At 39.2% G+C, this 20,009-nt stretch overlaps 2 protein-coding genes and 1 long non-coding RNA gene across 3 annotated transcripts; 2 read left to right on the top strand and 1 right to left on the bottom strand.

The window, feature by feature from the left end:
• Positions 1 to 403: 403 nt before the first annotated feature.
• Positions 404 to 2,469, bottom strand: pgls (6-phosphogluconolactonase). The gene is given in 13 exon segments (XM_043225635.1): positions 404 to 629; positions 632 to 686; positions 777 to 882; positions 884 to 915; positions 1,093 to 1,140; positions 1,142 to 1,195; positions 1,277 to 1,315; positions 1,317 to 1,385; positions 1,645 to 1,666; positions 1,825 to 1,853; positions 1,855 to 1,940; positions 1,943 to 2,078; positions 2,409 to 2,469. Coding segments are annotated over 12 exon segments (759 nt in total). The 5' UTR covers positions 2,073 to 2,078; positions 2,409 to 2,469; the 3' UTR covers positions 404 to 540.
• Positions 2,470 to 4,519: 2,050 nt separating this feature from the next.
• On the top strand, positions 4,520 to 4,906 carry LOC122342131. The gene is made up of 3 exons (XR_006250531.1): positions 4,520 to 4,566; positions 4,664 to 4,754; positions 4,849 to 4,906. It is a non-coding gene; the product is annotated as an uncharacterized LOC122342131 (long non-coding RNA).
• A 169-nt stretch (positions 4,907 to 5,075) lies between these two features.
• Positions 5,076 to 19,805, top strand: zgc:113210 (uncharacterized protein LOC541387 homolog). Its single transcript, XM_043234663.1, is given in 23 exon segments — positions 5,076 to 5,193; positions 5,983 to 6,411; positions 7,376 to 7,506; positions 7,593 to 7,689; positions 8,470 to 8,628; positions 10,624 to 10,755; positions 10,847 to 10,905; positions 10,907 to 10,940; positions 11,524 to 11,531; positions 11,582 to 11,768; positions 13,577 to 13,699; positions 13,702 to 14,169; positions 14,172 to 14,270; positions 14,273 to 14,306; positions 14,308 to 14,402; positions 14,405 to 14,467; positions 14,470 to 14,546; positions 14,548 to 14,583; positions 14,662 to 14,733; positions 14,789 to 14,980; positions 15,950 to 16,059; positions 19,364 to 19,586; positions 19,725 to 19,805. Coding segments are annotated over 23 exon segments (3,027 nt in total).
• Positions 19,806 to 20,009: the final 204 nt, after the last annotated feature.

Here is a 20,009-nt window from a genome sequence, read left to right as displayed (position 1 = left end):
CAGTTTTTTTTTCCCTCGCACGTCTGAGAGAAGAAAGGTCAGGCTAAATATATACTTCCAATTGTGAGACATAAATTTGATTGTGAGATAAATTTAAAAAAGGTCTGAATTAATGTTTATTCCATAACAAAACAGTCTTCCATAAGCATGAAATACAACCAAAGAGAAAATTTTGCATAATGGATATTAACCTCCCAAATATATATTTTTTTAAAAATAGATTCAGACCATAACTAAAAAACTGTTCAGAGAGTAGCCATGGTTATTTTCATAGAAATACCATACTATAGTTTCCACAGTCGTTGTTATTATAATAAAGCTACAGTAAGGTGGTATTAATAAAAAGGTATGCATTTGTTTTACTACTTTATTGTTTAATGTAGTATCAGTAAACCAGTTCTGACAGTTTCACGGATCCCATAACAGTTTTACAGTATAAATGATAATTGCAGTAATTACATTCATGTTATCCTGGGTCTGGGTAAACACAGGGCTTTTTAGGTGCTCCATAAGAATACTAGACAGTTCTGTCTCCTGAATTCAAAGCTTTGCTCCAGGACCTGGCCTCTCCACCTGAGGCGTGAGGGAGGCAGCTGCAGGCTCATCCACCAGCCAGAAGAGCTCTCCTGTCCGGGTGAGACCAGAGCTGCTGGAAGGGCAGGGCCGTCTCCACCCTCCAACACTTGCTACAAAAGTAAAATGCGGAATCAAAACTGAAGCAGTAGGAACATCGAACTATAGATACATATAGAATGAGGCGCAATGGAAAGTGCTACCTTGAGCACAGGAGCTTTGCTGCCCCAAGTTGACACAAACACTACGCATCGAGCAGGAGTTAACTGTGGGTAACGTCATGTGACACGTTGAGGCGGTGGTTTGGGAATCAGAGATGGGTGCCACTGTCCTCTGGCTTTCCTAAAAAAAATCACATTTCCCATAACACAGAGACGCTTAAGAAAGAGCAAGTCAATACGATACTCACACAGAAATACATTTCAAATCATGTAAAGCATCAACAGGATTTCCGTAATAAGTGGAATACACTCATAGTAAATGTTGCATTGCTGCTTTATTAAGAATTTCTTTGAAAACCTGCAATAAAGGATGATCTGGAAAGAGAGAGCAGGTGTGTCCATCTGAGTCCCATTCCCAGCAACAGCATGTCAAAAATTGGAATTTGCTCTGTGTTAAAAGCCTACAATGACAAATATGAATTGGAATAAATAAATCAATCAAATCAGTTCAATGTAATCCGTCTAGAAAACAAAAATCGTACCTTGCTCAGTTTGCCAGCATAGTCATCTGCACATTCTTGCCACGGGTAACGCAGGATCTATAGCCAAAATCCTTTCTTCCGGAATGCTGATTTTCCCAAACAACTGATTCTGTAGGATATAAAAATAATCAGTGAGCATAGTTTTTACACGACATGATCCAGCCCAGATTGGGACGTTATATCAGGTGTTTGTGCTCTCATTCAGGCGGCACCCATTCGCTGCAGATGATCCATGATTGGTGAGCAAGTAATGCAAAACTTCTCCAAACCATGAAGAAACAAACTTGGATGGTCTGAGAGTGAGTAAATCTGAAACTAATTATTTTACAAAAGCGGATTGCAAGTGCCCAAAACGTTTTAACTTTAACTTTTAACATGTTGTTCCCATATCTTAGTTTCCATTCCTATAAGAGAATAACGTAAATATTCGACTGGCCTGTGCTGCAGTGACTGAAAACTATGAATTGCATCGATTAGCTCTACAGGTGTTATAATTCAAGTAAAGACTACCACCCCTTCTAGTAGAGTCACCTATATAAGCCATACACGTGCTTTCAGGATCACTGAATGGAACGAGGTCTCTCGTCGCAGAATCCAATGAGCCATTTGCTGCAGTCCAGGTCTGGGACAGCGGGCAGCTCCTTACTCAGAATGGACACCAAACTCCTCCTGAAAGGCCCAGAGAGAAGCTTGCACCTGTGCTGAGAGCTTTTTCTGCTCGTGAGAACACCAGCTGGGCCAGAGAGCATCCAAGCTCGGTCACTGAGGGGAAAACCACCACTCTTCGTCCAGACATAATTCTCTGAAATAAAGAAATGATTGTGTAAAGCCAGTTTAGGCGTTAAAAATGCATGTCAACTATCACAGCACAACTCCATACACGTATCCAATTTAACATTATTTCCAAAAAAGGAAATAATAAGTCAACTGACGTCTGAAATACAGGGGATGTGAACAACCTGTACAGTTTAATTTGATCGAGTCGAATAAAGTATTGCACCGAAATGCGTGCACTTAAGAGCCTGCCGACAAACTAGGATAACAATAGCACGTAAGATTTATGCTTCGTGTTTTATACTTCAACTCTGGCTTATGAAAACTGTAAAAACTAAAGAAATGACATCTCACTCACCAATGAATGTTTTCTTAATAGTGAGATTTCCTATACGTGCCCCTCACGCGATCTAACCAACATCAATCGCAGCGAACGTTGAATTCTGTTGCATTCTGGGTAATGTAGTGCCTACCAGAGTCAATCTCCGTTTCTAGATATTTAGTGAATTTCACGGCCATGAAGTCTCAAATCCCATCATAAAATACAATACAATATAATATAATATAATTTTTATAAGCATATTTAAACAAATGTATTATATGTGAGCCTGGACCACAGTTTATAAGAAGCACTGGTATATTTGTAGCAATATCCAAAAATACATTTTAGGCATATGGGCCAGAATTATAATTTTATCTAATGCCAAAATCATAGCTTAGGTCATGTTCCATGACTATAATTTGTAAATGTTGTTTTTATTATATTGCTAAAAACGTGTTGTTTTTTTGGCACCTCAGATTCCAGATTTTCAAATAGCGCAAGTATCTCGGCCAAATATGGTCATATCCTGTCAAACCATTCAATGAAAGCTTGTGTCAAAAAAATTAAATTTATGAAACTTTATTGTCCAGGAGTAACGTCACAATATGCAGGGACCAGAATTGTTATCTATCTGCGACACTTCAAAACTATTATATGTTTTAGGAGCGAACATTTTTTCTCTATGGATACAAAGGCGTTATATCAGCAGTTAAGAATCGATAATGTATTACATTTTATTTTCCCCGCTTGCTCGCGCGCAAACGGCTCCATTTCAGTAGATGGCGCGAGTGCGCTGCATTTGATAAATCATTTACGCCGAGCTAAACGTAGGAGAAACAGCAGGAGAGCGAGCCGTCGGTGTAAGATGAAAACTGTGAAACATTTCATCTGGCGTTACTGCGTATTATTATTATTATTATCAAACGCGCGACTAGCTGAAGTGCACGAACAGCGCTCAGTTCCGTACGTGCATCTATAAAAAAAAAAAAGTTTGCGACTTTCATTTTTGATAGTTGTATGAAGATACTGGGAGATGCTGTCCACTCTCTCTCTTTTCAGACTCAGTTAGCGTCCATCATGGAAGCGCTGGTGCAGACACAACTGTGTTAGAGATAGGCAAGCTCGTGGAGGTGGAGTGTGAAGTGTTGCTGTCGGAGGTCTCCCGCAGCCGCGGTGAGATCAGCTCTCTGAGGAGGACACTGAGGCTGATGGAGGTCCAGCCGCGGAAAACACTGGGCAAACACCCACAGAGAGTTTGACATGTGTCAAGAGGTAACTTAGTTACACTTTTTTTAGCATACAGACGTAATAAAATACAAGCATGCACAATATATGCAGCCAAATGCTTATTTAACATAATATATAACTTGCACTGTGCTATTGAAGATCTGCCACCATGCACAATAAAGCCTGATCAAATGTGTTATTAAAGTTACAATTTATAATGACTGTTTTAATGTATTTTGAAATGTAATTTATTCCTGCTATGTAAATTAGAATTGCTTTACTCCACTGTCACGTGGTCGCTTGAGAAATGAATATAACTTTGCTGATTTGCTGATCAGGAAACATTTATTATTAGCAATGTTGGAAAGCAGTTGCTTAATATATTTCTAACGTAAACTGCGATACATATCCGTAAAATGCTATGGGTTAAGAAAGTTTTTTTTTTTTTTTTTTTTTTTTTTTAAAGAAACGTATACTTTAATTGAGGTTTACATTGATTAACAGTGATAGAAAAGACATTTATCATGTTAAAAAAATGAATACATTTTTTTTTTTCTTTCTAATAATAAAACTTTCTAATATTAATGTTTCTTGAGCGCGTATTCGCATGACTTCAGAAACATCGTGTGGCAGCTAAAGACTGGAGAAATTATGCTGAAAATTCAGCTTTGCATTACATATGGCTATACTTTCAAAAATACATTCAAACTGAAAAGTTTGAAAAATTAAGATTTTATCACAATATAAATTTTTTTCTTCTCCCGAATAAATCTGGCCTTGAGCATAAGAGCCTTAAATATGTTACGCCACATTTACAACTTTGTTAATGTTACAACTTTAATTATTCCAAACTTTTGGCATTAGTGTGTAACTTTTTAATTTTAATTTGATTAGTGAGCGTGGCCAGAAGAGACGCAGCAGCCATTTGAACAAGTGTAGAGGCCCAAGAGAAGATCATCAAGACCAAGTAAGTGCTCTTCTTTATGCAAAGAACCATATTAACTGATGTAGAAATTTCTATTTCATACAAATATAAGATATAATGTGATGTCACAATGTCAAAGGACAGTCCACAGCGGAGGTTTGAGGCAAGTACGGTGAAGCAGGAGCAACAGGAAGTGGATGTTTGGATTGGTCGAGACGACAGTGAAGCAGGTAAGTGTCGTAGAAAGGTGTACGATTTAAATCCGCAACGTTTATAAACCATTTACGACTTCCTTCCACTTACACTGCTCTCACTTAACCGCAGGAAGCCAGTGTGGCGAAGCCGTGAGCCTAATCAGGGATGCTCTCAAAACTGCTTCCCCTCTACTTCCCCTGGCAGAGGAAGCAGAGAAAACGCGGCCGCGAGATTCCCGTCAACAGCAGAAGCGCCAGACGTGAACCGAGGCACCTCGCCGAACGGTGAACCGACGCGGCGCGGACTTTGAGCGCATCGGACCTCGCGAGAACAAACAGTGGCAGCGCTTTTTCGGCATGACAAGCGCTTCGTTGCTCCTACTGTTCGAAGAGGTTCAGGTGTTTCCAGTCAACTCACGATACATCAGCGGAGTCACACAGGCGATGAAGCCGTGCGGTGCGCTCTGCGGAAAGGGTACATTCAGAAAGGACACCTGTACACCATCAGCGCACCACTGCACGGGGAGAAGCCTTATCAGTGTTAAGCTCTGCGAAAGGCTTCATTCAGAAATGCACTCTGGACATGCATCTGCGAAGTCACACTGGAGAAAAACCTACACTTATGCGAGAAATGGCGGGAAAGGGTTCACGACCAAATTTAATCTTAACAAACACTTGTCGTGCCAGAGCTGCAACGGCATTAGTTAATGATGATGCATTTCGAGTAAATGTAATTGATTTGCTCTCTTATGGTCACGGATCATTAAGAAAAATGTAATAATCCACGTGGCGTCAGATCAGCATTAAAACCATGCCAGAACACTTGTTAAATTTTGTTTATTTATTGCATTAAATGCAGGAGTATTTATGAATTATGCAAAGTAAAATAACTTTTTTTGTGGTGGACTATTTATATTTATCCATAATTCCAAAAGGCAATGTTTAATAAATTAAATTAATAAAATACACTCTTGTTTTTTGCTCGTGTATATATATATATATATATATATATATATATATATATATATATGTGTGTGTGTATATATATATATATATATATGTGTATATGTGTATATATATATATATATATATATGTGTATATATGTGTGTGTGTATACACACACACACATATACACACACACACACACACATACACACACATATACACATATATATATATATATATATATATATATATATATATATATATATATATGCCTAGTGGTGTTCAGAATAGTTGCTTTTTCTCGTATTTTCTACACAGTGTTTTACGGTAATTCATCCCATGATTCCTTTCAGCCAAACGCTATTTATGGTTTCTACAGAAAGATTGTACCGAATATAGGGACAGCGACTGGCCAAAAAACGGCTATATTAAGAGCACACCGGAGCCTGCGTTTTCTCCAGACATCGCAAGGCTTCCCGCGAGCGACGGACATCATGAACACGGCTGATTTTCAGACGCAGCTGACGTCCATAATGGAAATTATGGCGAGGACCGCTGTCGCTGAAATAAGCAAACTTTTCGAGAGAAATTCTTTGCTGCTGCGGTTAGAGATTTCGCGGCGTTCGAGCGAAAACGAATCCCTGAGAAAGAAATGCCATTTCCTGGAGAAGGAACTTCAGTTCGCGCGGAAAACCGCCGGGAAGGTGAACGGGATAGAAGCTCCGTTCAGCCATCCGGGACTTACAGGTGATTTATAAGACGCGTGTTGCAGCTGCGGATGTGCCTGAATTAAACGCAGCGGTAGACGGTCACATGGGGATGTGCGGGCTAATTAAAGAGCCGAGGAGCTGGTCGACCGAAGGCTGTGTGTTCGTACCTCACAAAGGATAACGTCGGTGCCCTTGACTAACTTGTGCGACTGTTGCTGGTGAATTGCGCTCATGGATAATGTAGTTTTGAGTGAGGTCGTTTGTAGGAAACGGCGTCTGTTCCGCGAGTTACAGCACGGATTAGCTTTATTTCGTAAATGTTAACGCAAAAGATAACTTTGATAATAGCTCCGATTTCGGTGTCGTGTTAGTCACCGTACACACAAGAAAAATAAACAGAAAGGGGCGTAGCGTTCTCTTTCCAATGATTGTTTTGAAGAGTTTTACGTTTGCATGAAGAAAAACTCTTTTCTTTTAATCCTACTGACGCCATAAACATATTTTTTGGATCAGTGGAGTTAGAAAATGGACCCAGAACCTAATAAACAGTTCTTATTTACCCGCCGGCCCCAAATACTGTATGAATAAATTTGCTTCTCGTGTGTTTTGTGAAATTTAGACATCCAGTCGTTCTCAGTTGGACCTGTATCATATGGTTGATGACCATTTGCAATTACTGAAACTGTCAAGTTCTTTGGAGTCGATGCAGTTAGTCTAATGAAATCGCATTTTAGGGCAGGACACTAATGTTTTGAAATATTATGTGACAATTTTATACATGAGCGTGGCAAAGTGGAATGATACTACTTTTGTAGTACATTTATTGCAAAACTATTAGTAATGCAGCGTTTTGACTTGCATATTTCAAAACTATAGTTAGTTTTGGGCCTCAAAGAAAGCCTTTCAGATAGAACTGTGTCAACATGAAAAGCTTTGTTTGTTGAGAATGTGTTTTTGTAGGAGTGGTTTAGCCTAACTAATGCCACCCACATGTTCAACAGACACCGAACGGCAGCCCACCATCGATAACGTCTTTGGTAAGGAATGGTGCATGAATCTCTGGAGACACGAGGAGTCAAATGCTGGTCAGAAGGACGACACGCAATTAGACTCTTCAGTCAGCGCAGAAGAGGTTTGTCTGCATACTGCGTGCGTTTTTAAATACAACATTTTTATTACTACGCTTACTAACGCCTCCTGTGTCGTCGATGAATTCAGGCAATAAATTTGCTGGATGAAGAACCAGATGTGATTATGATAAATGAGGAGATGCTGAAGAATGGCAATTGCGCTGGGAAAAATAAACACGAGGAAGGCGAAGTAGCAGCTTGAGAGGTTTGTGGAGAGAGAGAGTTTAGAGCAGCTAACATTAAGCGATGGTTCACCCCAGATTTTCTTCAGCAGAACAGTAAAGACTTTTAGCTGAAACAAGTGGTCATTGGTGGAAATCCAATAAGCGAAATGGTTTGTCTGCATAAGAAACATTATTTACAGCATTTATTACCTGTGATTTGAAAGTCTCAAGCAAATGGTCATATTCACAAACAAATTGATGTTTTGAAACCATCTGCTACTTTTGGACTTAACAGTGACCGACTCAAAAATGAGACAAAATACAGGTGCGTATGATCCTAGGATGCTGGTTTTAAAGCTTGGTCACTGAACTGAAGTAGCGGTTCGGCCTCAAAGCCGAACATCGCTGAACCAGTGATGAGCGTGTGTGAACTGAGCACTTGAGCGAATCAATTGTTTGAACCGGTTAAAATAGACTGTCTAAAAGAACCAATCTGAAGAAAGAATCAGACCTCTCTGTATAGCCTGAGGCCATTATGTTGTAAAGATGTTTACGTTTTCTTGCACAGATTAATTGTTTTGCTTCACAAGACCGTAATATATTGCCATGAAGCGACAGGTATTCATTTTGTTTCCTCATATCCTTTTTTTGTGCATTTATGCATCACAAAAGACCATTGTTTCAACTTAAAACCTTTTTAGTGTTCTACTGAAGAAAAAATTTCCCCTGCTTTTAGATGGGCTGAGGGGAAGTATTTTTAAATTTTTAAATTTATTATGCATTTCATTTATTGAATTACAGGACCTGCAGCGACCGGTGATGAGAGATGTGTCGCCCAGAGCTCTGAAGATTTTATCACGTGCACGGTACCTTCAGATGAGCCAGACGATCGAATGTACACCAGACAGCAGCTGAAGAGCAAGCTCGATGGAGCTCCACACGGAGACATCGCGCAGCAGGGCCAGACCTGAGCCTTGGCGTGAGGTTTATTCCCGACAACCTGAATTTCAACGAGGCCTTCACACCAAAGAGCAAATTCAAGTGTGTGTTCTGTGATAAAACCTTTGAGTACTTAAGCCACATGGCCGAGACACATGCGAAAGCACTCGGGAGAAAAACCCTACATCTGTACCGCTTGCGGCAAGCGGTTCGCTCAAGCGTATCTCACAACCTGGAGCGCACTCATTCCGGGAGAGGCCGTGCAGCGTGCATGGAGTCGCGGAAAGAGCTTTTCTCAAAAATCCTCTCTGAGCGTACACCTCGAGAAGCCACACGGAGAAAAGCCATATAGCTGCTCGCTCTGTGGTAAAAGCTATGCCTTCAAAATAGCCCTTAGAACGCACCGGTGTTAAAGCGGGAAATAAACAGCTACTGTCTTCTTATAGTTTTAGTATAAAAAGTATGAATATCTTTCTTATCTGTTGTTATAAAATAAATGTAAAAAAGTCACATGGTGCAAGAAAATGCTGATGGCGAAGATCCTTTGTTTACACGTGCAATATAGTGACTATAAATACATGTGCTCACTAACACTAAACAGTGTCCTATTATAATTGATTACAGGCAATATGTTATGGTATAAACACTGAAATGTGTTCTTGTGTGTAGGTTCCTCATACTTTGGAAAAAGGAACTATGGATTTGTTCACGCTGTAATTTTATGTCATCTACCGTTGGTAACTTAACATTTTTACTTTTACGTTTGCCCTCCTCAAACATTTTACACTGCACCATTGTTTTATCTATTTAACAGTTTTCTAAATAAACTATTAGTTTCTTTGCATCAGTGGGGTGCATTTTTGACTTTCGAACAGACCATCGAATGTTGAAGCATATTCGCAATATTTAACATTAAATATTCTATTCTCATACATGAGATCTCGCTGTAATTCCATCCAGTTGGATGTGGTTTAAACTACGTTTTGAGCTATTTTAAAACTGCTTTTTGTAAAACAGGTTTCACGACAGGATAACCAAACAGGCGCACTTCAATTCTAATCCAATTTATTCAAATTCTTGGTTACAAAGGTCCTTGTTACAGTGTAATTATACACTTATATCACCTAACTACACATATACGGTTAGGTTTTGGCTTAAGCTTACTTATACCTCATTTATTGTTAGTAAGTTAACACATGTGCAAGGAGGACACCAAAATAGAATAGACAGCAATGGATCCAATGATTGGTTGTGAGAAAGAGGCCCAGCAGAGAGGTGGGCATATAATTAATAACACTTTGACACCATAATCTTTCAAATTAAATTAAAATCTGCTGATGTATGCAAGGCCCATAAAGGGGTTTTGTTCAGGAGCAGACAAACATTACTCAATTAAACCGAGACGACGTCTTCCCGGGTGAACCGTCGAACAAAAAACATCTACACGGTGGTTTACGGTAATTCATCCCATGATTCTTTTCTGCCAAACGCTATGCTTTGTTTCTATCTTCATAAACACCAAAGGCGGCTCAACGCCATTGTTTGTTTGAGGCGCACGTAAACATCTGCATTGAGACAGCGCTAGAGCTGCCGGGTCAAAGGGCGAGCCTTTACATCTTTAAAGTGTCCCGTTAAAAGATGGACACCGCGAATAGCGCCGTGTTTCAGGCGCAGTTAACGTCTATCATGGAAACGCTAGCGAAAACAGCTGCTGTGCAAATAAGCAAACTTTTCGAGGAGAACGCGTCTCTTCTGCGCTTGGAGGTTACGCGGTGCACGAGCGAAAACGAGTGCCTGAAAAGAAATGCAGTTTTCTGGAGAATGAACTTAGGTGTGCGCGGAAAGCGCTGGGAAGGTGAGCAGGACAGAAGCTCCGTCGAGTCACTCTGGGCTTGCAGGTAATATCTTGCACTGATCGTCGTGCGTGGAAATACACTGATGTTAAATGCAAAAAAGTGACTGATTTTTCAAGTCGAAACGGTCTAACTTGCCCACCAATGCCCGCATGTTCAACAGATGCTGGCCATCGTCCCGCAATCGACAACGTCTTCGGCAAGGGAATGGTGCATGAACCTCTGGAGACACGAGGAGGCACATGTTGGAGAGCAGGAGGACACGCATCTGGGCTCTCCAGTCATCATAGGAGAGGTTGGTCTCACACACTGCTGTGTTATGCATGCAGAGTTCAAAAAACAATGTCGGTGTTATTTTTCGACCCTTTGCCAGTAAACTTGTGAAGAGGAACCCGACATGATCATGATCAAGGAGGAGGCATTTGAAGATTGCTCTTCTGGGATAAAACGAGGAAGACCAAGATAATCAGAGTGTGCAAGGTATGCTATTAACTAAGAATCACCTCATCGGAAGTATGATCCAGTACAATATGCATTGCTTAGGACTTCCTTTGGAGCGGCTTTAAGGCGTTACATTTTCACAGTATTTTGATTTGTTTGCACAATCAGCTCCCAGATTTATCGAATGGTTTTATCTCAGCCAAATATTGCCTATACAGCCTATCCTAACAAACCATATATCAATGAAAAAACGAATGTATAAGTCTCAATTTCCAAAAATTGACCCTGGATGTGCATTACCATGTAAACGGTAATGAATAGCGTATGATTAATAAATTACAGTACCATTATAAAACTCTGCTGTTGTAGAATGCAATAGTTAAACACAAGCATAACACTTTTTTTTGTTTTATAAATATGCAGACATATGCAATATTCTTTACAATAGCTAAAATCATACCAATATGTAATACAAAATAAGAAATTAGCAGTAATCGATCATAGAAAATGCGTTAAACATGCAAGTTACAGGTGATCGTGTGAATATGAAAATATGAATCCAAAATGATGGTTTAAATGTGACCTTATTATTAACCTTGAATTGCATTCGGTTTAAGCTAAGTCCTTATTGTTGAAAATAACCCTTGTTGTGTGATCTGGCCAACCCCATGCAGGTGCAGTCCAGAGGAAATCAAAAAATCCTCCCAGAGTTGGACCTAAACAAGCTTCAGAATGTGGTCAGTCATCTTTTCGTTAGTGGTGGGTGTGGAGAATAGCGGAGGACCTTTCCCTAGTAAGTGTCCGATCTTCAAGACTTTCTGGAGCCAATACAGTGTTCGAAAACTTGTAAAACATTCAAACAAAGAGGTAAGAAACAAACTTATGGCTGAAAAATAAGTTACACACCGTTACAGGGTGTTGCTGTTTCTTGTGCTTCACTTTGGTGACAGCTTTAAAAAAAATCAGGGGCTCAGCTTTTTTGCAGAAACTGGCCCGTCACGGTCACTGAATTGAGAGAATTTGACAGATGTGGCCTTTGAAAACACATTTCTTTCTCCAGGTGCCTTCATGCGACAGTAGTGGTCGGACAGACTTTTTGTTTTTAAAACCAGCTCTTACAGGTTTGGTCAGTCAACCTTCCTTCAAATTCATCTAAGGGGTATAGAGTGGATTAGGGCTGCAGAGTTATGTCGACAAAATCACTTGTGATTTATTAATTATGATGAACACAATTTGCAGTGAATGATGCTTATACCATTGTTTGAAGCAAACATCATGTCTTACATTTATATGAAAATAAATAAAGCTGAAAACATTTCAACTGGAAAACTTTGCTTTTCTATATACAACAGTTCATTGGACTGGTTTCTTCTTGAGAAAATTATATATATATATACATATATATGTATATATGTATATATAATATGTATGTATATATATATATATATATATATATATATATGTATGTAATAATGTCTATATAATGTATATATGTGTATATATGTGTGTATATATATATATATATATATATATATATATATATATGTATGTATTATATGTGTTTATATATGCATTATATATATGTATAATATGTAAACTATTTTTGCAAATAAAAGAATGGAAAAGCAAAAAAAAACAACAACACTTTTTAGAAGCGTAATATCATATGTGGACTATTATTGCCTTTTCAAATTATTACGATTAATTAATTATGATTAGAAATTTGCTTAATTGTGCAGAATGAGGGTGTAATGTCACAGGAGTTTTGTGCTTTTTGAATGTAAAAATGGCCAAATCCTACCCCATTTACACCTGGTATTAAGATGCACCATGGGTGATCAATCATAAGTGGTCAGTGCTAAATAAAGGAGTCAACTGGGTCGAAAACCACGATATGTTTGGATTGTATATAATTTGTCAAGATGTGTTCTTGTTAGCAACAAAGGAATACCACTTAATCACCCAGTGCACTAAAACAAGGCTTTAAAACCTATATCTGTGCTTTGCTTAATACATGTGCTGTAAACAACTAAACTCTGTCTGAAATTATATGAATATGTACACTTTCTGCCCATGTCTTGAATTTGTAATCAGTTTAAAAGGCATTTCATTCGACTGAATAATGCAGTGAAGGAACACATTCTAAATCACGCACAAAAATGTATTTAAAATTCATGAAAAAATGTAGGAACTATCCGAAACCATAAATACACAAAAACCTTCTCTGGGTGGTGCTATGAATGTGTTAGATGAAATTTTATACATTGATATTTTATAAAAGCAATGATATGCATAGGTCTGTAATCTGGTTGTGTGTAAAAAAAAAAAGTGTTTGAAATGGGATTTAAGGATGCCACAATTGGCATTTCTCGAGAATCTTGTTGCCCATGCTCTGTGCAACAAGCGTGTCATATGTGAGATGAAAGAGTGTGCCGAAATCCCCCTTATAAAGAGATGCTTTGAGTGTGTTTTATGCAAATAACTAACCTTGTAGAACAGAATTCAGCTCATTTAGCATACTAGATTCATTCACATCGAAATGAGATTATGATCAGATTCATGTGCATATGCCTATTTTGTGAATTTGTTTTGATAAATGGCTTCTGAAAAAGGTACCTTCACCATATTTTACTTTCTCTGTCTCTTTTAATGATTTTTTTTTTTCCCCTCCTAAGAATCCAATGGTCAAGCGGATGGAACATCTAACGAGATGACGTTCACTCCTTTATCATCAAAGCGAGTCCCTTCAGAACAGTCCTTTATTCCCTCATTCATCAAATCCAGCTGGGTCAGAAGTTTCAGGTTCCTGGAACACGCGTGCCAGCGGCTCTCGCTCAGGCCACGTCCACTGGAGAAAGCTCGACCAGGACCGAGAAGGAGTTTGTTAGGCTCGTGGTGGCAGCCATGCAAGCCACTGTCGGACCAAACTTAGCCGCTTGTGGGGAAGTGGCACGAAATATCGTGTCTGCATATCCCCTGACCTTCGGAGACATTTCTGAGGAAGGAGAACAGCTGGGAAACGGCTTCAGTTGCTTACAAAGACAGCTAAAAACTAGGGTGGAACATGTGAATAGAGATGTTATGGAGCACAGGATTAGATGGGCCTGAAGACCATCATCCGAAAAGACCTGGACAACAGGACAACTACATAAGGACAAAGAAATGCGATGTAAAGTGGACAGTTACGGATGCATCAATTGGCAGCCGTCTTCCATCCCAGAAGGTGAGGCGGCAGAATCTCTTGAAATGAAGAGGAAGGTTGCGGCTGAGATTTTCAGTCTGCAGGACCAAAAGCTGCCGAAAGTTGCCCAGCGTAGATGACTTAATGCAGCAGGCATTATGTTTACCAGCGCCACATGATCAACTCATGCCCCCTCCTACCATCAGTGAGATTGAGGGGCACTGGCGTTCCTGTTCACGAAAGAGGCCTCTGCAGGCACTTCAAAATCCTGACTGGGATTGACATCAGAAACCGCTTTATGAAACTCTTCTGCGTTAAATCCAGAGAATACTGAACTATTTCGGCAGACAGAGACTGAAGTGGAGCGGAGAGATCCAGAGCATGCTGGCGAGATCGGCGACGCCAATGCAACCGACAATAACAGGATAGCCATGTCAGCCATCCTGTTGATGATGAAATACTTTGAAGGAAAAGGACAACGCTGTATTCATCTTAGCAGATGTCAGTAACTATGAAATATTACAGTTCTACTCGGGGAGGGGTTGTGAAGCTTAAATGTTTGTATGTTCTGCTTTTAAGGAAAACTCTACTAAGGCGTCCATCGAAAATGAAATCAGCTTACCCGCGGCCTTGCCTCTCATCATGCTTTCGGTAAGACATGCTATATTACAAAAAGGCAGGTTTTTATTTGGGCGTATAATTATAGTCATTTTCATATATTTCAGGTGAGACGTTGCTGACTTCTTCAAAGTGGTTTGTCAGTATTGAAGGCAGAGTAACACATTCTATAGACGACCAGCTGGACTTTGCAGCAGCATTGTCTGTGTTCTTTGGGTGCTTCTATGCTTTTAATATCGAGTATGAGGAGTCAGCCAGTGCCACCCTGGAGCTTATTCAGGGTGAGTGTTGAGGACATTTGTCCTGTTTGGCTTTTTTCTTTTCGGTATGTCTTCTTTTCTTTTGATATTTGACTTTTGGGTCTCTTTTGTATCAGAAATACTGTGTTTTATTCACCTTTGAAGCATCCTAGGCGTATGTGACTTTCTTTCAAATTAATCCAGTCGAATTATATTAAAAATCGTCCTAGCCCCACAAGCCTGGGACTAAGTGGGTGTTTGTTGTCAATAGAAAGCGTGAAAGAAAGTGCGTGCATACATAATAAAATGAATGTTGGGGGATTTGATACAAGCCAAGGAGATATTGTTTTTCTTTTGTTAAAGCAAGCTTTGCTTCTACATTCTCAGAGTTGAGTGCACACAACGTATACATCCTCGATATCCTCTTGAGCGTCTTCTGTCAAGGAAGTAGAATTGCAAAAATGTTTACTTTAATTTGAAATATGGATATTTATCTTACAAAAACGCATGGATTAGCTACAGGAGTTCTTTATTCCTCCATGGAGCCAGCTTGAGGAAGATTTTGGATGTGCATACTTTATTTCATGTGTCTTCTTGAGCGACAAGTTTATAAATATAATTCTGATTGGATTCATCTAAAAGAATAAGAAGGTCACGTACACCTAGGATGCTTCGAAGGTAAGTAAAACACAGGCTTATTTTCATTTTGGGTGAACTATCCTTTAAACTTACATAAGTAAAATAGTTTGTGGATGCAATTTCTTGTAACGGTATACCCTTTTGCACAGATTTTTTTTTTTTTGCCAGTGAATGAGACCGCCAGTAATCTGACAGCAGGGTAATAAAATCATTTTACCGCCATCTATAATCATGCAGCTTTGGTTAGCTTCTGGTTTGCCTGTGCTGGTTATGTTTTTACGTTGGAGAGTATGGCTTTGGAGAGTGACTGACATAGTTTGCTAAGACTTTTGCAAAACTGATAATGTTTAAAAATGTATCTACTGTTCTTTAAGTTCTTCGTGAGGATTAATCCGAGGGCACTAAATGTACCTCAAATCAGGCACAAGAAGTCGAAGGGCGGAGTTCGACTGTTCAAAGAAACCCAAAACTTAATACCCACGTGTGGCTACATTTATGTGCAGAAACTTTCAAAATTTGAGTGGAAAACAACAAGTTAAGTAAGTCTTGAGTTTTAAAGTTGAAAAAATCTTTGTATAGAATTAAGCATAACTTTCTTTTCGTTTATTAAGGTATGTAACATGTTAATTACTGTAATTACCAGTAATAAGTTGTACAGGAGTTTTCTGAAAAGTGAAAGCTGACAGTACAATCAGGTTTTTCATGTGTTTCAGAATTGCCTTCATCGACCTTGCTCTGAAAAACCCTGCTTCTGCTACTATGATGGGTTACTACTTAAGTGACAGGTTTTTGTTTGTTTGTTTGTTTTTTTGTTGACTTAGAACTTTCTTTTTATATCTTGTTATTACTTGTTCTGCTCTTTTTGAATGTTGCTGGAATGTTTCCTTCCCATTATAAATATTTTATTACGTTTAAGTCATTCATGCAACAAGCATAAAAAAAATGTGATATATTACCTAATGCGTGTTTATTTTATTTATATTTTCTGGAATAATATGATTAGAGTGATGATACAATAACGTTGCATTACTACTTACTTTATACAATAGCACACAAGTAGATTTTTGTATTGTTTTAATACAAAATATGTAATTAAAAAAGTACTGTAAATTCAATAACCTGCTGGTAAAAAATGCAAAAGTATTAACAGAGTAATTTTCCAATTACCTAAAACAAATAAAAGTATAGATACATCCCGGAAAAAAAATGGTTGTTTATAGTGAAGATGTTTTGCACATCCTATTCTACTGAAATCCATTTTTTTTTCATTCATAATGTGTTGAGTTTCAACACTTTCTGTACAGAACATGATAAAATGCATTATGCTTACACCATAGATCACCTAGTACAGACTGTAGTTAAGAAAGCAATGATATTTCCTAAAACATTTGAACAGACCATTAATACATTGGAAGCAGATTTTTATAAAGGGGACTCTTGTCGGACTGTGTCTAAGAGAGTACCAGATGGAACTACTAGTTTTATATGGGCTAGAAAGTACAGAACTCACAGGCAAGCTAAAAATCCATTTTGGAATGTAATCAGATCAATGTAAAATTCCAATCAGTTTTTACATAGAACAAACAAGAACAGGACTGCATGGTAACAGTTGCCAGGAGCTAGGAACCGTTTTGGAAGCGACCGATAAAGAAATCCTAATTCATGCGGGCTCTCTATACGGTGGTATACGGTAATTCATCCCATGATCCTATTCTCCAAAATGCTGAGATATGCTATGATTCTTATATTCAAGTATAGCCAATGCAATTACCGTTGCATGTTGAGAATATAAAAAGCGGCTCGAGGGCAGAGACTCTAGCGTTGACGGCGAAGGACGGGCGTTTACGATATACATCCCCCATAAATGGTCCCGTGAGCGACGGACATCATGAATACTGAGGGATTTTCAGACGCAACTAACATCCATAATGGAAATGCTGGCAAAAACAGCCGTTGTGGAAATAGGTGCAAACTTTTCGAGGAGAATTACTCTGCTGCGGTTAGAGATTTCCACGCTGTACATGACGAAAACGAATCCCTGAAGAAATGCCATTTTCTGGAGAATGAACTTAGGTGTACTTGGAAAAGCGCTGGGAGAAGATGGACGGGACAGAAGCTCCAATTCAACCATCCGGGACTTACAGGTGATTTCTTATCGTCGTGCATGCGTAAGATTTTCGTTTTTGGTTATGCTGTAAGGTTTAAAGCCTGCAGAGGCGGTCCTTGTATCATCTTGTGCCCATGGAATAAGACTTTAACGCCTTTACTCCAGGTGCACTATTTCTGCGATAAATAGTTCGTTTTGACGATTCATTCACCATAATGTATTCATTCAGCGACCCTTCGTTCAGATTACAACCGGTAGGTGTTGACAGTGACTGGCTTTGTCTGTTTGTGATGACCACACGAGCGAGTCAAGAAATGTCCCAATCACTCATTCACTGACTCGCTTTAAACCCACCGAAGCGCCAGGCAGTCTCGTTCCGTTGTGTAAATAACACATTACATATCTATTGAAAACTGAACAGTTCTTCTACCTGCCCTTGTTGTGTCAGTACATGTATCAAACGAGTTCATTCAGTTCGTTCACCAACAGATATTAGTTCATTCACCTCGTTCGCAAACAAAAATGGTTTCTGTTCATTACTAGACTAAATTCAGACGCTTGTTTCGTCAGCTATAAAATATAGCGTTTGTATTATTATTATTATTATTTGTTTTTGTCTATAGGACGTTATACATCTTTCTGGAAATATGATAATATGTTAATTATCATTCAATCTGACTTCAAAATGTCATAAATCGATATCTCAGGAAAAATGTTTTGATGTTTTAGAATTAAAATACAACTTCTCTTATGAAGAGGACATCATTTAATACTATTACACAGTGGAGGACACAAGGGACTAAATGCATGTTAATTATATATTTTTGAGACATGTTAAATGGAAAAATAAGTTACATGTCAGTATTTTTTTAATTATTATAAAATCCACGACCAATTATTACTCCCCATTATTACACACACGCTGTCAGCATGCACATTAATATACAAATTGAATATAGATAACACAGTTTAATGGAAATTAATGGGAAGAATTTAACATATTGCAAACCAATTAGTTAAGTCATTTTGTTATACCATATCTTTTATAACATAGTTGAAAATCATCAAGCCCACTTTTTCTGTTCTCAGTTTAGCACCAACCTGATCGAACACTTACAAATAAGCTAATCGAAGTCTGCAGGATTACTGAAAGTTACAGAAACAAGTGTTGATATGTATATACAAGCTAAACTAATTTGCTTTACCCAGTGTATGCCTCTTGCATTCTTCTTGCGTTATAATGTAACCAAAAAAAACAAGGCATGTCTTACAGAAGCGGGTCGCCCTGCAATCGACAACGTCTTCGGTAAGGGGCATGAACCTCTGGGAACTTTTGAGGAGTCACATGTGTCGGGAGCAGGGAGGACATGCTATCTGGACTCTTCAGCCATTTGCGAAGAGGTTTAGTCTCACTGCCAGTTGATACACATCAATCAAGAAGTCAGAACAGAGTTACCTAGTTCTCCCTTTTGCTTCGTCCTTCAGCCAGTAGATTTGCTGAGCCGAACCAGATATGATCATGATCAAAGAGGAGACATTTGAAGACTGCTCACGAAAAATAACACGGAGGAAGTTAGAAAATTCCAGTTTGAGAGGTTTTGAGAACTTTTCTTAACACTTGCTGCTATTAACTGCGTTATCATATTTACAGCTCTTGTGTCGCTTTATTGATTTACAGGACCTTCAGCGACACGGTGATGAAGATCACGTCGCCTCTGAAAGATTTTATGCGTACCGCGGTACTTCCAGATGACCCAGTCAGTCCAGCGTGCAGCAGAGCGCCAGCTGAAGAACAGAGAAGCTCTCGATGGAGCGATCTCTACGCGCGGAGAAAGCACAGCAGAGCAAGCGTTCCTCAGCCCAGCCCACACACAGCACGCAGAGTACTCAAAGAGGAAAAGGTTTGAGTCGTGTTCTGCCGAGAGAAACCTTCAACAAACTAATAACCTACCTGGCGCGTAAAGGGCGCACTCGGGAAAACGCTGCGTCTGCGGTTTGCGGCAAAGGATTAGCTCAAAGCGTACCTCCGGATACACCAGCGCCTCATTCGAGGAGAGGCGTACCGTTGCATGGAGTGTGAAGGCTTTGCTCAGAAGAGCTCTCTAACGTACACCTCCTGAAGCCACACTGGAGAAAACCATATAGCTGCTCAGAGTGTGGTAAAAGCTACCCCCAGCGATACAAACAGGGTTTCAATACACACCAGTGCCCGGTTAATAGCAGTGCATGCGAAGTGAACAAATATTGTCGTATCTGTATCGAAATGTGCATTACTCTGCAATATGAATCAAAATGTTCCTTCACAGAAAACGTATGTCCTTCAA

This window comes from Puntigrus tetrazona, chromosome 3 (assembly GCF_018831695.1).
Source record: "Puntigrus tetrazona isolate hp1 chromosome 3, ASM1883169v1, whole genome shotgun sequence".
Lineage (NCBI taxonomy): Eukaryota > Metazoa > Chordata > Actinopteri > Cypriniformes > Cyprinidae > Puntigrus > Puntigrus tetrazona.
The sequence above is the reverse complement of the archived record's forward strand: the minus strand, read 5'-3'. Positions and strand labels throughout refer to the sequence as shown.